This window comes from Sapajus apella, unplaced genomic scaffold, assembly GCF_009761245.1.
Source record: "Sapajus apella isolate SASKATOON/1434 unplaced genomic scaffold, GSC_monkey_1.0 scaffold56, whole genome shotgun sequence".
Lineage (NCBI taxonomy): Eukaryota > Metazoa > Chordata > Mammalia > Primates > Cebidae > Sapajus > Sapajus apella.
Genome location: NW_022436996.1, coordinates 353,423 through 373,164, shown reverse-complemented (window position 1 = coordinate 373,164; position 19,742 = coordinate 353,423). Strand labels below are relative to the sequence as shown.

Genomic DNA, 19,742 nt, shown 5'->3' with positions numbered 1-19,742 from the left:
TTGGGTTTTTTTTTTTTTTTTTTTTTTTTTTTTTTGAGACAGAGCTTCACTCTTACTGCCCAGGCTGGAGTGCAATGGCTTGATCTTGGCTCACTGCAAACTCTGCCTCCCAGGTTCAAGTGATTTTTCTGCCTCAGCCTCCCAAGGAGCTGGGATTAGAGGCGCCCCCCACCATGCCCAGATAATTTTTATATTTTTAGTAGAGATGGGGTTTCACTATGTTGGCCAGGCTGGACTCGAACTCCTGACCTCAGGTGATCCACCTACCTTGGCCTTGCAAAGTGCTGGGATTACAGGTGTAAGCCACTGCGCCTGGCCCGGGTAGTGATTTCAAAGTGCATAGATCTTCCTAGCGTCATTGACAAAGGTGACATTTGCAAGGCTTTTCCTTCATCAGGCGCAGGGATCAGGGCTTCCTGTGTGTCGTTTTTTCTAGTCCTTTCATTGCTACTGTGAATCAGGTGCTGTAATTCTTATTTTTCAGAAGGGAAAGCCAAGGTACAGAGGGGTGAAGATACTTGCTCTCAGTCACACAACGTGTAAGCCACCAAGCTGGAACCCACTTCCCAGGGCGTTAGCGTCGCAGTCTGTGTACCTGTCTGCTGAGGGCTGGCGGGCTCTGTGGGGGTGCTGCGTGGCTTCCGTATCCCCTGGAGTCCCACCTGTGTTCTGGCTGATTGGGGTGTTCTCTCTCCATTAGCATGGCCATGAAGAAGGCTCATCCGTGTGGTGGAAGCTGGGCCAGAGGCTGGGAGGCGAGGAAACTGTGGTAAGGAGAGTACATCTTTTCATAGTTTTGCAGTCCTGTCCCAGCAAAGACAGACTTTCACTCACATTCCTTGCTTTCCTGCCGGCATTTTATGGATGATTATTGTCCCTTTTAGATAGCAGAACATGAGTATGAAGGGACTGGTGAGATTTTAATATGAAATTCGTACTTGAACTTGTTGGAAGTCCTTGGTCGTGTTGAAAGCAGTCTTGGTTGTGGGGGTCAAGGAGTGTAACTGGGTTGAGTGCACACCATCAGGTACCATAGCCTCTTCCTGGAAGAGGAGAAGATTTTGCAAAGAGATTGGAGGGAAGTGGTTTAGGGTGAATGAACAGACACCCTTCTCATTGTTGCTCTGTGTGTAAGTTGAAGAAAGTGGGGAGATTTGAAGGCAGCTAATCGAGAAATCACAAAAGACATGATCCAAGCCATGGTTGGTGAGAATTATACAAAGTTACAAGTAATTTGCAGAATGTATATGCAAAATCGGGGAGATCAAGGAAATACAAGTATCCTCATATAAGGGGAAAATTGAGGACGGGGCCTCTGTAGAACGTAGTGCAGAGCTTGTTGGGATAGCACATGGGGCTCTCCTCAGGGCAGGTGAACTCTGGGTGATGGGACTTTCTTGTTCCTTCCCAGAGGTCTGTCCCCCAGTGTGGTTCTAGCTTTGTACAGAAGTGACGCTGTCTGCTCCACACCCCCCTGTCTTCTCACCTGGCTGAGTGCCTGGCACACACTAGGTGTGTTTTTAAGTGTTTGCAGAGTGGATGAATTGTAGTTTCAGAATCCTGGCCAGACATAGGACATGATTCAGAGCCACTGTGTCTACTGAGTTGAACAAGAATAAGAAATGTAATGCTATTAGTTTTTGTTTAAGATTCCTGTTTTTGTTGTTCTTATCAATCAGCAGGTGTTGTATTTATTGGTACAATAAATGTAGTATATATTATTTAATGTACAATGACTATAAGACAGTGTGCCAAGAGGACCTTATTTTTTATAAGACTTTATTATTTTTTATTTATTTTGAGACAGGGTCTTACTCAGTTGCCCAGGCTGGAGTGCAGTGGTCTGATCATAGCTCAATACAGCTCAAACACTTGGGCTCAAGCAATTCTCCTGCCTTAGCCCTCTGAGTAGCTGGGACCATAGGCATGAAACGCTGCTCCTGGCTAAGACTATCCCACTTCCCAAATAGTGTGTCTTTGCCTCCCATCCCTTGTATGCTTGCTGTCGTTCATTTTACTTATGTATAAGCAGACATAAGCATATCATCCCTTGGTGTTGGCCCAGGGTTGGTTCCTGGGTCCCCTATGGATACTAAAATCTGCAAGTGCTCGAATTCCTTAAATAAAATGGCATAGGATTTGTGTATAACCTGTGCATGTTCTCCCATGTACTGTAAGTCATCTCTAGATTGTTTATAATACCTCATACAATGTAAATGCTATGTAAATTGTTGTTATACTGTATTTAAAATTTGTATTTTTTTATTGTTACTGTTATTTTTATTTTTCCAAATATTTTTGCTCTGTGGTTGGTTGAATCTGTGGATGTGGAACCCAGAGATAAGGAAGGCTAATTATACATACACATACACAAACACACACACAGATAAATAGCTAAGCATACATAATTGAATAAATTTTTATTGCTATTATTTTGAACAAACTGTTATCTGTTAGATCAATTAAAAAGAAAAGTAAGAGTTATTTCCCTCTACTTATTTCTTCTTCCATTCTCTTCGTTTCTTTATGTAGACCCAAGTTTCTGACCTGTATTATTTTCCTTCTAACATGGTTTGGCTCTGTCCCTACCCAAATCTCAACTTGATTTGTATCTCTCAGAATTCCCACATGTTGTAGGAGGGACCCAGGAGGAGGTAATGGAATCATGGGAGCCAGTCTTTCTCATGCTATTCTTGTGACAGTAAGTCTCATGAGATCTGATGGGTTTATCAGGGGTTTCCGCTTTTGCCTCTACCTCGTTTTTCTCTTGCTGCTGCCATGTTAGGAAGTGCCGTTTGCCTCCTGCCGTGATTCTGAGGCCTCCCCAGCCATGTGGAACTATAAGTCCAATTAAGCATCTTTTTTCTTCCCAGTCTTGAGTATGTCTTTATCAGCAGTGAGAGAATGGAATAACACACCTTCTTTCTGAAGAACTTCTTGATGTTGCTTGCAACAAATTCCCTCAATTTTTTGTTTGTCTGAAAATCTTTATTTCTCCTTCACTTTCGAAGGATAATTTTGTAGAGTATATGTGTAATTTTGGGCTGGTGAATATTTTTCTCTCAGCACTTCAAACATTTCTCTATGCTCTCTTTTTTTTGAGATGGAGATTTGCTCTTGTTGGCAAGCTGGAGTGTAATGACACGATCTCGGCTCACTGCAACCTCTGCCTCCCAGGTTCAAGTGATTCTCCTGCTTCAGCCTCCCAAGTAGCTGGGATTACAGGCGAGCGTCACCACACCCAGCTAATTTTTGTATTTTTAGTAGAGATGGGGTTTCACCATGTTGATCAGGCTGATCCACCCACCTTGGCCTCCCAAAGTGCTGGGATTACAGGCAACTCTGCCTGGCCTGTAACTCTTATCTTTGTTCTTCAGTAGATAAGAGCATTTTCTACTACCCACCACAACCATCCAACTTCTTTAAGGATTTTTTCCTTATCTGTGATTTTCTGATTTTCTGTAGTTTGAATATGCCTAGGTGTAGGGTTTTTTTTTTTTAAGTTGGGGTTTCACCATGATGGCCAGGCTGGTCTTGAACTCCTGACCTCAGGTGATCCACCCACCTCAGCCTCCCAAAGTACTAGTTACAGGCGTGAGCCACCGCACCCGGCCCCTAGGTGTAGATTTTTTGACATTTATCTTGGTTCTATGAGCTTCCTGAATGTGTGGTTTGGTGTCTGACATCAACTTGGAGAAATTCTCCGTCATTATTATATCAAGTATTCTGTTTTTTCCCCCCCCTTCCTGCTTTTTGTTCTTTGCTTTTCAGTTTTGGAGGTTTCTGTTGAGATGTCGTCAAGCACAGAGACTTTTCTTCAGCTACGTCCAGTTACCAATGAGCCCATCAAAGTTGTTCCTCATCTTTGTTTCCGTTGTTGTTTTTGACCTCGAACTTTCCTTTCTGGTTCTTTCTTAGACTTTTCATCCCTCTGCTTGCATGCTGTCAACTTTATCTCTTAGAGCTCTTAGGATGTTACACATAGTTGTTTTAAGTTCCTATTCTAATAATTCCAACATCTTTGCCATGTTTGGAACTGGTGTTTGCTCTGTCTCTTCAAACGGTATTTTCTGCTTTTTAGTATGCCTTTTAATTTCTTCTTGATTGTGCAGTGGTGTGATCTTGGCTCACTGCAACCTCTGCCTCCCAGGCTCAAGCAGTCCTGTCACCTCAGCCTCCAGAGTAGCTGGGACCACAGATGCACACCACCACGACCAGCTAATTTTTTTGTATTTTTGGTAGAGGTGAGGTTTTGCCATGTTGCCCATGTTGATCTCCAACTCCTCAGTTCAAGTAATTTGCCTGCCTTGGCCTCCCAAAGTGCATTTGTCTGTTTTTAACGTGTAGATAAGATGAGTACCATTCAGTGGGGAACACATTCATAGATAAGAAATGGATTGCTGCACATTTGAAATTATTTGTGTAACACTTAAAAAATTTTTAGCCACCAGAATTAGAGGTTTCTCAATGATGTTTACTCTTTTTGGTCCTACCTATAACTTAGCAAGGAATTTAACATTATATTAGTTTTATAAATACTTAAGAGTTTAAAATTAGCAACATCAAATGAATCTCAGAAAACATATGTTTTCCGAACCTATTTGCAATATTCAAGTTTATGATTGAATTTTTTTGTTTCATGTTTGATTTTTACCTCTAGGAAATTGAACAGGAAGAAATTGATTCAGAAAATGGTGGAGCTGATGCATATACAGCCAGTTATGAAGATGATTTTGAAGTATGTATAAAAGTTAAAACTTTTCTTAGCTTAAAAATCATTTATTCTTAAAAATCATATATAATAATTTGATGCCTTTTTATTCTAATAATGTCTGACTAGGTTTGATTTAGGTTAAGCTGTTACCTATAAAATACTTGCTATACTTCTTCTAATACTTACCAATATGATGTAATTAAATGATTTTATAATTTAACTCATATACACCGCATAAAAAGTTGTGTATGCAGGTATCTATAAAAATACATACACTTTCACATTCTCAGCACAGATGTTTGCACATTATGGTAGTTGATAGGTCTTCTGCATATGGTTCTGTATTGTGTGATTTATTTTTAGAGAAATAAAGGTACCAGTTTATAATAGATTTATCTTCAAAAACATTTTAACGTCAGTGAACTATAAATATCTTTGCTAGCTGTAATAAGGACATTGTCTATTTTAAATTATAAATTGTTGCTTTGTTCAGTGTGTTAATGTAAAGTCAGTTTGTCTTAAAGTGTTCCAAAACATTATTGTTGTTTGCAGGACTACGAAGATGACTTTGAGGTTTGTGATGGCGATGACGATGAAAGCAGTAATGAACCTGAGTCAAGAGAAAAAATTGAAGAACTCCCTCTAGCTCGAAAAAAGGAAATACAGGAAATTCAAAGAGCTATTATTGCAGAAAATGAAAGGATTGGCGAGTCATCTTTGAAACTGTGTCAAAAGCAAGGTAGAATAGAATTTGAAAAGGAGCCAAGGACAGGTAAACAAATAAATGCTACTACTGGTGTCCATGCTGTTAGCACCCTGTGTACTGAGCCATCATAGATGCCTGTCATACACAGGACTGCTCTCAAGGTGGACAGAGAAGTAACATCTTCCACATGATGGCGGTGCCATGCCCTTGCAGCTACCACATAGGAGGCCCTCAGAAGACTTGAGCATGTGGACCTCAAGAGTTCTCTTACATAGAGAAGTTGCACATGACTTTCTTCTCGGCACCCAGGCCTTAGGTTAGCTGAGGGTGCCATGGCCCTACTTGGGGCAGTGATGCCCCTGTTCTCCAGAGGGTGGTGTGGATGCTGTGGCCCTCCTCAGTGGGCAGTGATGCTTATCCTGTCCTGAGGGAGCTTTGGGCGCTCTGGCCTTTCTTAGTGGGCAGTGATACTCATCTTTCCTGAGGGAGCCGTGGGCACCATGACCCTCCTCAGGGGACAGTGATGCTCATCTGTCTGGAGGGAGCCGTGGGCTCTGTGGCCCTCCTCAGGGGACAGTGATCTCATCTGTCCTGAGGAAGCCGAGGATGCCTTGGCCCTCCTCAGGGGACAGTGATGCTCATCTGTCCTGAGGGAGCTGAGAGCACTGTGACCCTCCTCAGGGGACAGTGATGCTCATCTGTCCTGAGGGAGCCGAGGACGCCGTGGCCCTCCTCAGGGGACAGTGATGCTCATCTGTCCTGAGGGAGCCGAGGATGCCGTGGCCTTCCTGAGGGGACAGTGATGCTTGTCTGTCCTGAGGGAACTGAGAGCACTGTGGCCCTTCTCAGGAGACAGTGATGCTCATCTGTCCTGAGGGAACTGAGAGCACTGTGGCCCTCCTCAGGGGACAGTGATGCTCATCTGTCCTGAGGGAGCTGAGGACGCTGTGGCTCTCCTCAGTGGGCAGCCTGGCTCATGTTTTCTTTGCAACCAGTGTTTTACCTGTCTGTGAGCACATGCTCTTATTTTTTCTGATAATATGCTTGTGGAGTTTCCACAGGAAGAGAATCATGTTTTTCTCTGGAGGCATGGCAGTGTGCTGGTGAGTGCCTTCATGAGGCACATGGGGACTGAGGGGTCAAGGTCCTTGTCAGGTCTTGGGATGTAGCCAGGCTGAGCCCGACACAAGGCATGCTCTGGATTCATTCTTTTTTTTGTATAAGGACCCTTGCTTTTTTTTTTTTTTTTTCCCGAGATTAAGTCTTGCTCTGTCTTCCAGGCTGGAGTGCAGTGGCACGATCTCAGCTCACTGCAACCTCCGCTTCCCAGGTTTAAGCAATTCTCTGCCTCAGCCTTTTGAGTAGCTGGGATTACAGGTGTGCACCACAACACCTGGCTAATTTTTGTATTTTTAGTAGAGACGGGGTTTCACCATCTTGGCCAGGCTGATCTTGAGCTCTTGACCTTGTGATCCACCTGCCTCGGCTTCCCAAAGTGTTGGGATTACAGGCGTGAGCCACTGCCCAGCCTCTACAAGGACCTTTTTTTTTGGTTTCTTTTTCTTCATATGAGCTGTGGTTTTGTTGTAACAAAGACCTTTTTAAATTAAATTATAAATGTATTTTTTTCTCCAAATTCTTGGCTTCAGGATATAATGTTACTTGTGAGAGGAGCAATTAATGTTTCAAATTGCTTTGAAGGAAAACTATGACATTCTGATAAAACATGAGCACCGAGGGTAAAATAGGATAATATTAAAATATTATTTGATGATGTACCACTTTAAATTATCTCGTAAAATATTCAGTAATTTATGCAATTAATTATAGTTAGTAATTAATATGATGCACCAATACCAATGAAAGTTTTGCAGGATGATTCATTGTCTCATATTTTGTGCCTGCTACAGAGGTGGCAGAACTGAGCTGGACAGTGCTGATAGAGCGTTCTTTAAATTGTAGCTAAAGGGCACCTGTCCTGGTAGAGGTAAGGATCTACCCCTACTTCAGCCCTGTCGCCTGGCTGAGGCTCAGGGACTGTTTCCCTCAGTTCCCCGTGGAGTGGCACTGCACTCAGGGAAGGGTCTGTGTGCCACCCACACACTGGATTTCCTGACGGCATTAAAGCTCGTCTGCTGTGGCGTTGCTGAGAAGCGAGCAAGATTTTATACTTAACATTACTGATTTTCTTAGCAGATCTTTGAATAACCTTTTTTTGTTACTTATTTTCTATATGCTTAGTGTTATATCATCATTAGCCTGATTCACAAGATAGGAATTTATAGCTCTCGATATATGAGATTATTTTTTGGCGTATTTGTTATTTGAAGGAGTTATTCACTGTCATACACATTGCTCCAGATAAAGCTGGAGCTACTTTCTTGGCCCTGTTTAATGTTGAGCTGGCACAAGGGGACAGTGGTAGGGTGTAGCACAGCGTTGAAGTTGCTGTCTGTGCTGAAGGAGGAATCATAGAGCCGTGTTGACTCCGGAGTTTCAGATAACTTACTAGCTGTGTGATCTCGGGCAGTTACTTAACCTCCCAGTGCCTCAGTTTCTTTAACTGTGAAATAAGGTCAGACTTTCTTTAGTGTTGTTGTGAAGATTGTTAAACAAGCTAAACATGGAAGGTGCTTAAGGAGTGCCAGGCACATTCTGGGTGCTACGCAGTGTTCGCTGCTGTAGCCGATACAGTTTGTTTTTTGTTTCCCCGTTGGCTATACTCTGCTGCACCCTGTGGTGCTTGGACTAGTTGGTTATAAACTGCACACCTTATCCTTTTTTAGGGCAGTAGGAGACCATATGGTAAATGGTCCACTTGGTCAGTGAAGGAGTCTTCGCTGAGTGCTGACGCCTTGCACAGAAGTGTGAGCTCTGCTCCAGGGATGTCTTTATTCAGGTCTTAATTTTGTGACTTTAAACGTTTCCTTATTTTTAAAAAGTCACCTCTTAAAAATGTCTGTGTGGTGCTTTGTAACTGTTCGTAAACATGGCCTGCTGTAGTCCTTATCACAGTCCTGTATGGCAGATGTCTGACGAGAGAGGCCTCTGAAATGCTTATGGAAGATGTTCGTCATTAGTTGAAGGGTTTACTGAGTATAATTGTTATATATGCCTATAATTGTTTTACTTCTCATATTTTTCTTGCTTGGAAGACATATTTCAGTGTTGCAAAAATAGTTTTATTTCTCCTTCGTACAGATACAAACAGTTCCCCTTCCAGAGTCTCCGTTTGTGGAATTTTTGTGGATTTTGCCTCAGCTTCACACCGTCAAAAGAGTCGGACTCAGGCCCTTAAGCAAAAGTAGGTGTATTGTTAAAGCAGGGAAGGTGTTACAGGGTTTTAGCATACTTTTCTTTCTCATACTTTTAAAAAATAGAGTTTAAAATTTTATTTTTACTACTGTTTTTTGGGTATATTATTTAATTTGTACTACTCTCTGTGTGCAGACATTATGTTAGTAGTGCAGGTATGTGCGCTGCCACATACCATGTGCTTGATATTTGATGTTTGTCCTTAACATTTGTGATGGACCATTGGAACTACCCTGGGAATAAATGAAGAGATTTGTAAAACTTAGAAATCTATAAAAGATACATTTTCAAGTCAAGAGTCTGTTGTACTACACCCAAATATGACCGAGGAGTAAATGAAAAACTAAAGATTTTTAAAAGTGGGTTTAAAATCTGTATCACCTAGCTTAGTACATGGCCTTAGTTGGTACTCAATACGTGTTTACTGAATGAACAGATCAATCATTAATAATAAAAGTGGCTAGTCATGGTGGTTTATGCCTATAATCCTAGCACTTTGAGCATAGGAGTTCGAGACTGGGCCTGGGCAACATAGTGAGATATACCTGTGGTCCCAGCTCCTGGGAGGTACTGAAGTGGGCGGATGGCTTGAGCCTGAGAGGTTGAGGCTGCCCTGAGCCGTGACTGCACCATTGCACTACAGCCTGCATGACAGAGCAAGACCCTGTCTCAAAAACAAAACAAAATGATAAAATTAACAGTTTTCTCAGAAGTTTGCTGCCCTTATATTTTGAGTCTCCTGTGGGGATAGTAAAACTAGTTTCTGGCCCCATGGCTGTTTTTTTTTTTTTTTTTTTTTTTTAATCTGATTCATGTTCTCAGAAAACTACATATGGCTCAACGCCATTTTTATAAACTCAGAAATAAAGCTACGCAGTATGTTGTTTAGACTCATATAAATATGAAATAAAATTATATTTTGAAAAGCAAGAAAATGATAACCACAAAATTCAGTCTAGTGATTGTTGTGGGCAGTGTGGGATCTGGGACTGTGTCAGGGAGGAGGCACTAAGGGATGCAGGTCATTGGTAATTTTCTTTCTTTATCTTTTTTTTTTCATTTTTGCTTTTGAGACAGGGTTTCACTCTTGCATCCCAGCTGGAGTGCAGTGGCATGATCTTGGCTCACTGCAGCCTTGACCTTCTGGGCTCAGGTGATCCTCCCACCTCAGCCTCCTGAGTAGCTGGGATTACAGGTGCACAACACCACACCCAACTAATTTATATATTTTATATATATATATATATATATATATATATATATATATATTTTTTTTTGTAGAGACGGGGTCTCGCCATGTTTCCCAGGCTGATTTTGAACTCCTGGGCTCAAGTGATCCACCCATCTCAGCTTCCCAAAGTGCTGGGATTACAGGCATGAGCCACTGTGCCCAGCTGGTAATCTACTAATTGGTAGTTTTATAGTTAGGTAGGTCCCAGTATGTTAATTAGAGTAATACATAATGTACAAGTGTATTATATGGATTATTTTGGGTCAAAAATTATATTAAATGTTTTAAAATAAAAATTGAAGAAATTAAAGGCTGAAACATAAAGGGATTGATGATAAAGTTTTTGAGAAAAATGTAGGAGTCCACACTTTATAGGATAGTGAGTGAGTTCTGGCATTTGTCTGTTGTAAGGAAATACAGAGAAGAAAAATAGTATAGATGCACTTATACTACTAGATATACATTTGGTAAATCAACTTGAAATTTGAGGGAAAATAGATACTTGCCTCACAGTATACCCAAGATAAATTCCAAACAGATTTTAAAAAATGAAAAAAGAGCATAGTGTATGTGGTTATTTCAATGATAAGAAAGGACTTTCTATGAATAAAAATTAACAAATAGGCCGGGCGCGGTGGCTCACGCCTATAATCCCAGCACTTTGGGAGGCTGAGGCGGGTGGATCGCGAGGTCAAGAGATCGAGACCATCCTGGTCAACATGGTGAAACCCCGTCTCTACTAAAAATACAAAAATTAGCTGGGCATGGTGGCACGTGCCTGTAATCCCAGCTACTCAGGAGGCTGAGGCAGGAGAATTGCCTGAACCCGGGAGGCGGAGGTTGCGGTGAGCGGAGATCGCGCCATTGCACTCCAGCCTGGGTAACAAGAGTGAAACTCCGTCTCAAAAAAAAAAAAAAAAAAATTAAAAAATAAAAATTACTGGATGATACCTCAAAAATTAAATTTCTGTAAGTTAAAATTGTCTATAAATTTGGCAGAATTTAAAGGTAATTGACCAATTGGGAAAATACATGTGTAAAATATATGATAGAGACCGATTATCCCTAGCGTATAATAAAATGTTTTTATAGTTTAATAAGCAAAGTTAAATGCCCCTCATTAAAAATGGGCATAGATCATGTAAGACTCGAGATTCACTCAGGAAAACAAAAACTAATTTGGATATTAAGCAGAAGGGGTGTGATGCTGGGAGTGAATTCCATGGGTGTTGGAAGAGCTGAGCTTTAACAGGGCCCAGGAGCAGCTCAGAGATTTGCCGCAGCAGGAGCCACCACTGCCCCTGAGCAGGAGAAACTGGGCGGTGGGAGCTGGAGCCATGGCCGGCCTGCTGGGGCCACAGGGAAACCGGTCTGCGGCTCCAAGGAGAAAGGGGGGGAGAAAAGTAATTTCTTTGCTTGTTTTCTCTTACATTATTCCCCCAGGCTCTCACCAGCTGGCCCTGGGATAGTAAAGAATACAGAGAGAATTCACCACAGAAAACAATTAGGCTGTCAGTAAATGTATGAAAATATGTCCTGTCAGAGAAATATATATTGAAACAATGGGATGAATATTTCTTCTATGGAATTAGGCAAGGTATTAAAAAATGATAATACGTAGGCCAGGCATAGATAGTGGCTCATGCCTGTAACCCCAGCACATTGGGAGGTTGAGGTGGGCGGGTCACCTGAGGTCAGGAGTTTGAGACCAGCCCGGCCAACATGGTGAAACCCTGTCTCTACTAAAAATACAAAAATCAGCCGGGCGTGGTGGTGTGCACCTGCAGTCCCAGCTACTTGGGAGCCTGAGGCAGGAGAATTGCTTGAACCTGGAAGGTGGAGGTTGCAGTGAGCTGAGGTTGTGCCACTGTACTCCAGCCTGGGCAATAAGAGTAAAACTCTGTCTTTAAAAAAAAAAAAAAAAAGATAATACTTAAGAACTGATGAGAATGTAGAGAACAAGCCTGCTTGAAACAAATTGGTACAACTTCTGCATAGGCAGTTTTTTATAAGGTATGAAATAGAACTAGCAAATACGAAAAATGCTCCAGTGATCTGAGAAAAGTATCTTACAAAAGAATATGTATTGGGCTCCTACTTCCCTGATGGAATAGCTTGTATCAGAGAAATCCCCCAGCTAAAAACAAGTATAAAAGTTGGATTTAAAACAACAAAATAATCTCCAACTGATTGAATACACCAGGAGCAACCAAGGCCCCTTGGGCCCTGAAGAGCAGAGGTCCTGGAGAGAAAGGGACACACGGCCATCTCTGCATTTGATGCTACTGTTTCCACTCGGGTTTGCATCTTTATTCCTCAAGACAATAGAGTGAAACAGAAAGAGATGGCCTAGAGCATGTGACATTCGCATAGGGTGGAGGAGATGAAAATGGAAGTTGGGGACTTTCCAGTGGGAGAATTTCTGATAAACAAAATATCACAGCACTTGGTCAAACCTCCTGCAGGTCTGTGCTCTAGGAAGCAGGGCAGACCTGGTGGAGTGTGAGAAGGAGGGGGGTGGGGTAGGAGGATAAGCAGGAAGCAGACCCAGTGGCTGAGGCACTGGATGTTGGGAGGATTGATCAGTCACTCATTCACTGTGCATTTATTGATCACTGGCTGTGTGGAGATAACAGTAAAGAAAAGAAACAGAAATCTCCGCCCTTGAGAGTTTATATCCCAGTGAGGGGTCACAAACAATAAACGTCTTAAGGATTTGACCCCAGGCACACTAATGTTAGGGTGAAACGTTAGAAAGAAAAGGAGAAACAGCATAGGTGATTGAAAATGACCTGTTTGTGAGGCAAGAGGAAGCCATGTGTGTGGCGATTCAGGGCCTGTGGGCAGAGGGTGGTTGGCTGTGTCAGGTGCTGCCCACAGGTTAAGTCCTGGGGGAAGCACAGAGTTTGGCTGTGGCCTGGAGAAGAGCGTGGCCCGAGACCCTGACTGCTGTGTGTCTGACCATGGTACAGGTGGTGGGACAGCCAAGATGTCAGTTCCTGAAGTCAGGTGAATTGCTGCTTATGAACATTCCAGACATACACATGTGTCGCTGTATTTTATGTTAGCTCAGGTGTAGGCATGAGAGCGGTGACACATCAGGTTCAACACACACACACACACACACACACACACGAGGCAGAGGCTCAATAAATGCACACACACACACAAGGCTGCTTACGAACATTCCAGACAAACACGGGTGTGACTGTACTTTGTGTTAGCTCAGGCGTATGCATGAGGACGGTCACACATCAGGTTCAACACACACATTCACGTGCACACACGAGGCAGATGGGGAACAGAATCACCAGACGCCAGGGTCACATGTCAGGTTCCCATGACTGTCTTCTACTCAGTTATTTTTAACAGCTATTAAATGTCTCAGACTGACACCCAGACACAAGTTTGGTCCCTGACAATAATGTGCATTTAACTCTCAGTTTCCTTCTGTTCCCCCACACTTTCCCACATATATTATTCAAGTTAACTTTTGTCTTGTTTCCAATTTATTTCAAAGGATGCGAAGTACAAAACTGCTTCGGCTTATTGACTTAGATTTTTCATTTACTTTCTCTCTCTTGGATCTACCACCAGTAAATGAATATGACATGTATATCAGAAACTTTGGGAAAAAAAATACCAAGCAGGTGAGTATGAGATGTGTTAACTAAGTAATAAAATGCAAGCACAGTGCAATAGGATAACTTTGTGTCTTCCTGAATCTTGTTCTGGAATAGTAGAACTTGGGGATGGTATCTGAAGGATGCAAGCTTAAAGAAAACGGGAACCCATCTTCACATGGAGCTAATTCACCTGAGAGGCCAGGCACAGGCAAAGCCAGAGGCACTCCATAGCCTTCAGGTGCTCCTGCGGGTGATCTGTGCAGAACGGGGACAGAGTGGCTGTGGTCCTGACCCTGGAGTGAAGCTTTATGCTGTGCAAATGTTTTATTTATTTATTTAGAGACAGAGTCTCACTCTGCCACCCAGGCTGGAGTGTAGTTGAGTGATGGCGGCTCACTGTAACCTCCACCTCCCTGGTTCAAGTGATTCTTCTGCCTCAGCCTCCTGAGTAGCTGGGATTACAGGCATGAACCACCATGCCCAGGTAATTTTTGTATTTTTAGTAGAGTTGGGGTTTCACCTGACCAGTTGGCCAGGCTGGTCTTGAACCCTGGCCTCAAGCGATCCACCCACCTTGGCCTCCGAACATGCTGGAATTACAGCTGTGAGCCACTGACCCCAGCTTATTTATTTATTTTTATTTTGTTTTTTTATTTGTATAAATTGAGGTGGTACAAGTACAGTTTTGTTACATGAATCTGTTGCATAGTGGCAAAGGTAAATGTTTAAAGTCCAGCAAAATTATCGGGCTTGGATTTGTTTCTTGGTTTCCATGTGAGTGTATAGCAGTCTTACTTGTCTGTTTAAAGTTCTTATAATTGAAGAATTTCAAAGTATGCATTACTTCTCAAGGTTTTTATAACCTGGACTCAATTTTTTTTTTTTTTTTTGAGACTGAGCCTGCCTCTGTCACCAGGCTGGAGTCCAGTGGCGTGATCTCAGCTCACTGCAACCTCCACCTCCTGGGTTTAAGTGATTCTCCTGCCTCAGCCTCCCGAGTAGCTGGGATTACAGGCACCACCACCATGCCTGTATTTTTGTATTTTTGTATTTTTAGTAGAGATGGGGTTTCACCATGTTGGCCATGATGGTCTTCATCTCTTGACCTTGTGATCCACCTGCCTCAGCCTCTCAAAGTCCTGGAATTACAAGTGTAAGCCACTGTGCCCGGCCTAAAAATTTTGAAATTTAATTAGAGATGAGGTACTAATTTATTTATTAGAGACACTCCCGGGCTGGAGTGTAGCAGATGTTGACAGGCATGATCACAGCACACTGCACCCTCAGCTTCCCCTGTAGCTGAGGCCACAGGCTTATATCACCATGCCTGGCTTTGGATTCTCTAATTCAGATTATACCTGTTTGATTCTGGGACTCCTGTCTGTCATGAGTCCCTCAGGGTGGCAGGGACTTAGTGCCTTGGCATATCGCATTCCTGCTCCTTGGCCTTATCCGCCTGTCCTTCAGCGTCCAAGGCCCATTCTCTGGGCGAGCTCTTCCTAGTGACTTACGCTGAATTCCTTCTCCTATTCCAGAGTTTGTGCAATTTACTATTCCATGCAGTTTTGTACTTCCCTGTAGTATTTCCAGTCATTAATTCATTATGTGATAGTCTCACTTCACAACAAGGTTATAAAGCTTTTGAAGTCAGACATCATAACAGTTTTCTTATGTTCCTGATGCTGGGTACCATCAATCTTAACATTGTCTATTTGGTGCACTCAATAAATGATACCCTTTTAAAAGGAGAAAGGTCACAGGATGAAGCTGAAGAAACTGATGGTTTTTAAAAGTTTTAAATTAGGATCTTTCTCTGTTACCCAGGCTGGATGGAGTGCAGTAGCAGCATCATAGCTCACTGCAGCCTTGAACTCCTGGGACACTGACAATATTAATTCTGGGTTTGGCAGCTGATTCACTCTGACCTTAAATAGATTATCTTTGGTTGTTTTCCTTATCCCAAAGCTATTAGTAACAAAACTGTCTTTGTTGAAGCACGTACCTTTTGAAATAAAATAATTATATGTGGTTTTGTAAAACCAGCATGGGCTAAGAAAAAAGGATGTGTGTAGGCTAGGTGGTAGTATTTTCAGACTAAAGGGAAATGGTTTGATGAGACTTTTTGAACACACTTTTGAAAATTAGACCTTTATGTGTCTATATCAAATGTTTGAGCATAGGTACTCTTTGGTTGATTGTTCTTTATGCTGTGAAACTTATTTTTGACACAATGACTGTCATTATTAACTTATTTTAGTAATGACAAATTGCTCTGAAATTGAGACCCAATGTTAATTTTGGCGTATTTTTGTTTTTAAGGCATATGTTCAGTATAATGAAGATAATGTTGAAAGAGACATTCAAACTGAGGAAATCGAGACCAGGGAAGTGTGGACCCAGCATCCGGGAGAAAGTACTGTTGTGTCTGGAGGTAACATCTTGCTCTTGAGTGCTGACTGTTGACTATCTTTACATTCTTTTTTGTTTTATTTTTACTGTTCCCTTTCTGGTTCACTCTCATTTAGTCTTTCTCTTCTGTATGGTGGTTAGCATATGACAATACCAGTACCCAATTTTCTTTTAAAGAAACATTAACCACCAGCAATAGAGCTGCTGAACTTAGGGGGATGAAACCTGCCCTTGCGGCCCAGTCTGTGCGATTGCAGGGTGTATGACAGATTCTGTTCTGAAGAGAGTGAGAGAGTCCACATTCCCAACAGCCACTGTGTCTCTGGGCCTTCAGAGCACAGCATGCTCCAAACTTGGGGGCAGCCTATTCTCATAGCGAATTTTTATATTTTAAGCGCAGTTTGCTTAAAAATTTCCATCAATTTAGATTGAGGGTCCCTAGAATATATGGTTTCTGCTAAGTACTCTGGAGCCATTTACATGTTGAATACTTTACTGGTTTTTCTCAAGGAATTGCCTCTGTATGGCAGGGGTGTATATTATCCCCTTTTCTCAGATAAGCCATACCTTAAGAAAGTAATATACCCAAACTTAAGTCTTACATGATAATTGAATTGATTGCTTTGAATGTTTTTCTGAATAGATTTAAATAGGATTCAGTTTATAGACCTCCTATAAAATAATACCCAATTGTTTTTGGAAGCTATCAGTAAATCTAGCGTGAAGTTTTCTGCATTTTCCTTCTAGGACTCTTTATTTATTTATTTAAATTATTTTTATTTACAGAAAACTCAACAGTGTACGTTTATGCCTCTTTGAACTCTTAAGATGTGTAATGCATGACTGTTTTAGAGTCAGCTTTGTTGATGTTATATAACCTACTGTTTTTAGGCAGTGAGAAAAGAGACCCCTCTGATGCTGTAGTTATGCCGAAGATCGATACCCCAAGGTTATGTAGCTTTCTGCGGGCGGCTTGTCAGGTATACTTGACCTATAATATGTTGTGTTGTCTGTAAGTGCTTAAAGTTTTTTTCTACATAGAAATATAGGAGTTGTTGAGATCTTAAAGTCTTCGTAGCTTGGATAAATCAGAATCAGTTATTCATTTTCAGGTATTATTTTCTTACAAATTATAGTGGCACATTCATTAAGCCCTTGTGGGCAGAATGACACTGGGTAAATGTATATCACTAAAAGTACTATGTATGTATTTGGACTGTGAATTTTATTATTAGTGTCTTACATTTTAAAACAACTATAGACTAGCAGACATTAAGCTGATGAGGCAATCATAAAACTAGGGTATTTGAAAATAATAAACTTCTGATTTTATAAACTGATTTATAAACTGAAAAATTTACATACAGAGAGAAGTGGAACAGTACTGTGAAGCTGTAGGTACTTGAGTGCTTCTCACCTCATGGTCTTGGGTCTCATCGGACCTCCCCCCAACCCCTGGCCTACCCCACCTCCTACCCCATTAGTTATTTTGAAACAGCTCTTAATCATTATAACTTTGCCTCCAAATACAGTTCATTATGAATCTCAAAAAGAGTATGTCTATAAGAATAATGAGTAGTTATTTAGAATGTAGTCAGATGTGAAGTTGGCAGTTGCATTTCCCCAGTTGTCTTGTAATTTTTGTATGTGAGCTCAGCACTTGAGTCTACTGCAGCACTGAGGGGTGGAACATTGTCCATGCAACCTCAACATGCTTGTTGGGATTAAGGATGAGTCTCAGACTCTAATCTGAGCATGTGGTGGTTATGTAGTCTCTGTGATGCAATTCTGTTGGAATCTGTGGTTTATGAAATATCTTTATGATTCCACAAGATTTGATTTGTATCAGATATTCCACCCCTCACTAAACACTCCCCACCTTCCACACTCCACCCTCCACCCCTCACTGAACACTCCCTGCCTTCCACACTCCACCCCTCACTGAACACTCCCCACCTTCCACACTCCACCCTCCACCCCTCACTGAACACTCCCCCCTTCCACACTCCACCATCCACCCCTCACTGAACAGTCCCTGCCTTCCACGCTCTTCCATCCGTTCTCATTAACATTTTCTTCCTCCTTCACATCCATCCTGTCAGTTCTCACTACACGCTCCCTTTCTCACAGGAATCCTATCCATTCTCACTCAGCATTTCCTGCCCCCTGCCCTCCCATTCTGTCCCTTCCTGAGTGTTCCCGTGTCATTTCAGTTCCCACAGGACACTTCCTGGCTTCAGTTCTCACTGTGCAGCCCCCTCTTCCTCACACAAGTCCTGTCGCTTCTCACCAAACACTCTCTGCCTCCTTTACTCTCATTCTGTCAGTTCTCAGGAGCATTTCCTGTTCTTTTTTTTTTTTTTTTTTTTTGGGACGGAGTTTCGCTCTTGTTACCCAGGCTGGAGTGCAATGGCGCGATCTCGGCTCACCGCAACCTCCACCTCCTGGGTTCAGGCAATTCTCCTGCCTCAGCCTCCTGAGTAGCTGGGATTACAGGCACGCGCCACCATGCCCAGCTGATTTTTTTGTATTTTTAGTAGAGACGGGGTTTCACCATGTTGACCAGGATGGTCTTGATCTCTTGACCTCGTATTCCACCCACCTCGGCCTCCCAAAGTGCTGGGATTACAGGCTTGAGCCACCGCGCCCGGCCCATTTCCTGTTCTTTACTACACCAATCCTGTTGTGTCTCTCAATTGTCTTTCTCTCCCCTGTCAAATACTAAGGCTGACCCTCCTGGAACAATTACAGTGTTTTACCGCACAGTCTGGTTTTTTTACCAAAACCTGGTGAGAGAGAGATTCGGTGGTTTCATGACTTTTCTTTACACTGCTTTGTTCATTTATGAATGCTGGATATTCAGCCCCCCTTCTCCCACTGTCACTTTTAGCAGCATACATGGTGTGAAAAACAACATTTAGGGCAAATGATGGCTCTCCTGTGGAGTTTGTTTTAATTGATCTTATTGTCTTAGTTTTTAGTATTGTGCAGAAAGGATCATATCATTTTTCTTGTAGTTATTATAATGTGGTGGATCCACGCAGTTATTTGCAGATATGGATAAGATGAAAACGTAATTTTTTTTTGGAAAAGATAATCCATCGTAAAGTTTTTATTAAATTCTACTCACTTATATCTGACAGGTGATGGCCGTTTTGCTGGAAGAGGATCGCTTGGCAGCTGAACCCAGCTGGAATCTTAGGGCTCAAGAGAAGGCCCTGTGTTTTAGTGACAGCTCATCTCAGCTGAACACCGGTCTGCCATTCCTTCAGAGTAAGGCTGTTCTCAAATATGGTTTCACGTCCAGTTACTAAGCATTCATGTTGCAATAATCATCTGTAGTGTTACATTCTATTTTAATGTGATGGGGTTTATTGTACATAAATCTGAGAAAGATTGAGTTTCTGTAGAATTCAAAAGTGAGTGGTTAGTTTTTCTCCCTTAAGTGTGTATGTTAAATTTGCGATTAAGGATTTTAATAAGATGGATAGAAGATGGATACACAGTAATATAAACAAGTGAGATTGTTTAAATGAATGGAAACTGAGATTTTTTGTGTTTGTTTGAAATCCTATTTTCATTTCTCTTCCAGTTATTCAGTTTCTTTTGATTTCTCGAAATAGAGTAGAAGAAATAGTTGTATGAGCATGAGAGAGTGTTCAGGCCAAAGTTGTATTAATAGTTTAGATATAGTCACGAGTAAGACACTTAACATTTTTTTTTTTTTTTTTTTTTTTTTTT

At 41.9% G+C, this 19,742-nt stretch overlaps 1 protein-coding gene across 5 annotated transcripts in view; it reads left to right on the top strand.

The window, feature by feature from the left end:
• Positions 1-19,742, top strand: part of WDR60 (WD repeat domain 60) — a 92,031-nt gene that overhangs the window by 35,873 nt on the left and 36,416 nt on the right. For all 5 annotated transcript variants that reach the window (XM_032244858.1, XM_032244859.1, XM_032244860.1 and 2 more), the window contains exons 9-16: positions 701-769; positions 4,661-4,738; positions 5,267-5,486; positions 8,622-8,724; positions 13,487-13,616; positions 15,912-16,023; positions 16,893-16,981; positions 19,145-19,274. In XM_032244858.1, the coding sequence (XP_032100749.1) occupies positions 701-769; positions 4,661-4,738; positions 5,267-5,486; positions 8,622-8,724; positions 13,487-13,616; positions 15,912-16,023; positions 16,893-16,981; positions 19,145-19,274 (931 nt within the window). The remainder of the gene's footprint in view (positions 1-700; positions 770-4,660; positions 4,739-5,266; positions 5,487-8,621; positions 8,725-13,486; positions 13,617-15,911; positions 16,024-16,892; positions 16,982-19,144; positions 19,275-19,742) is intronic.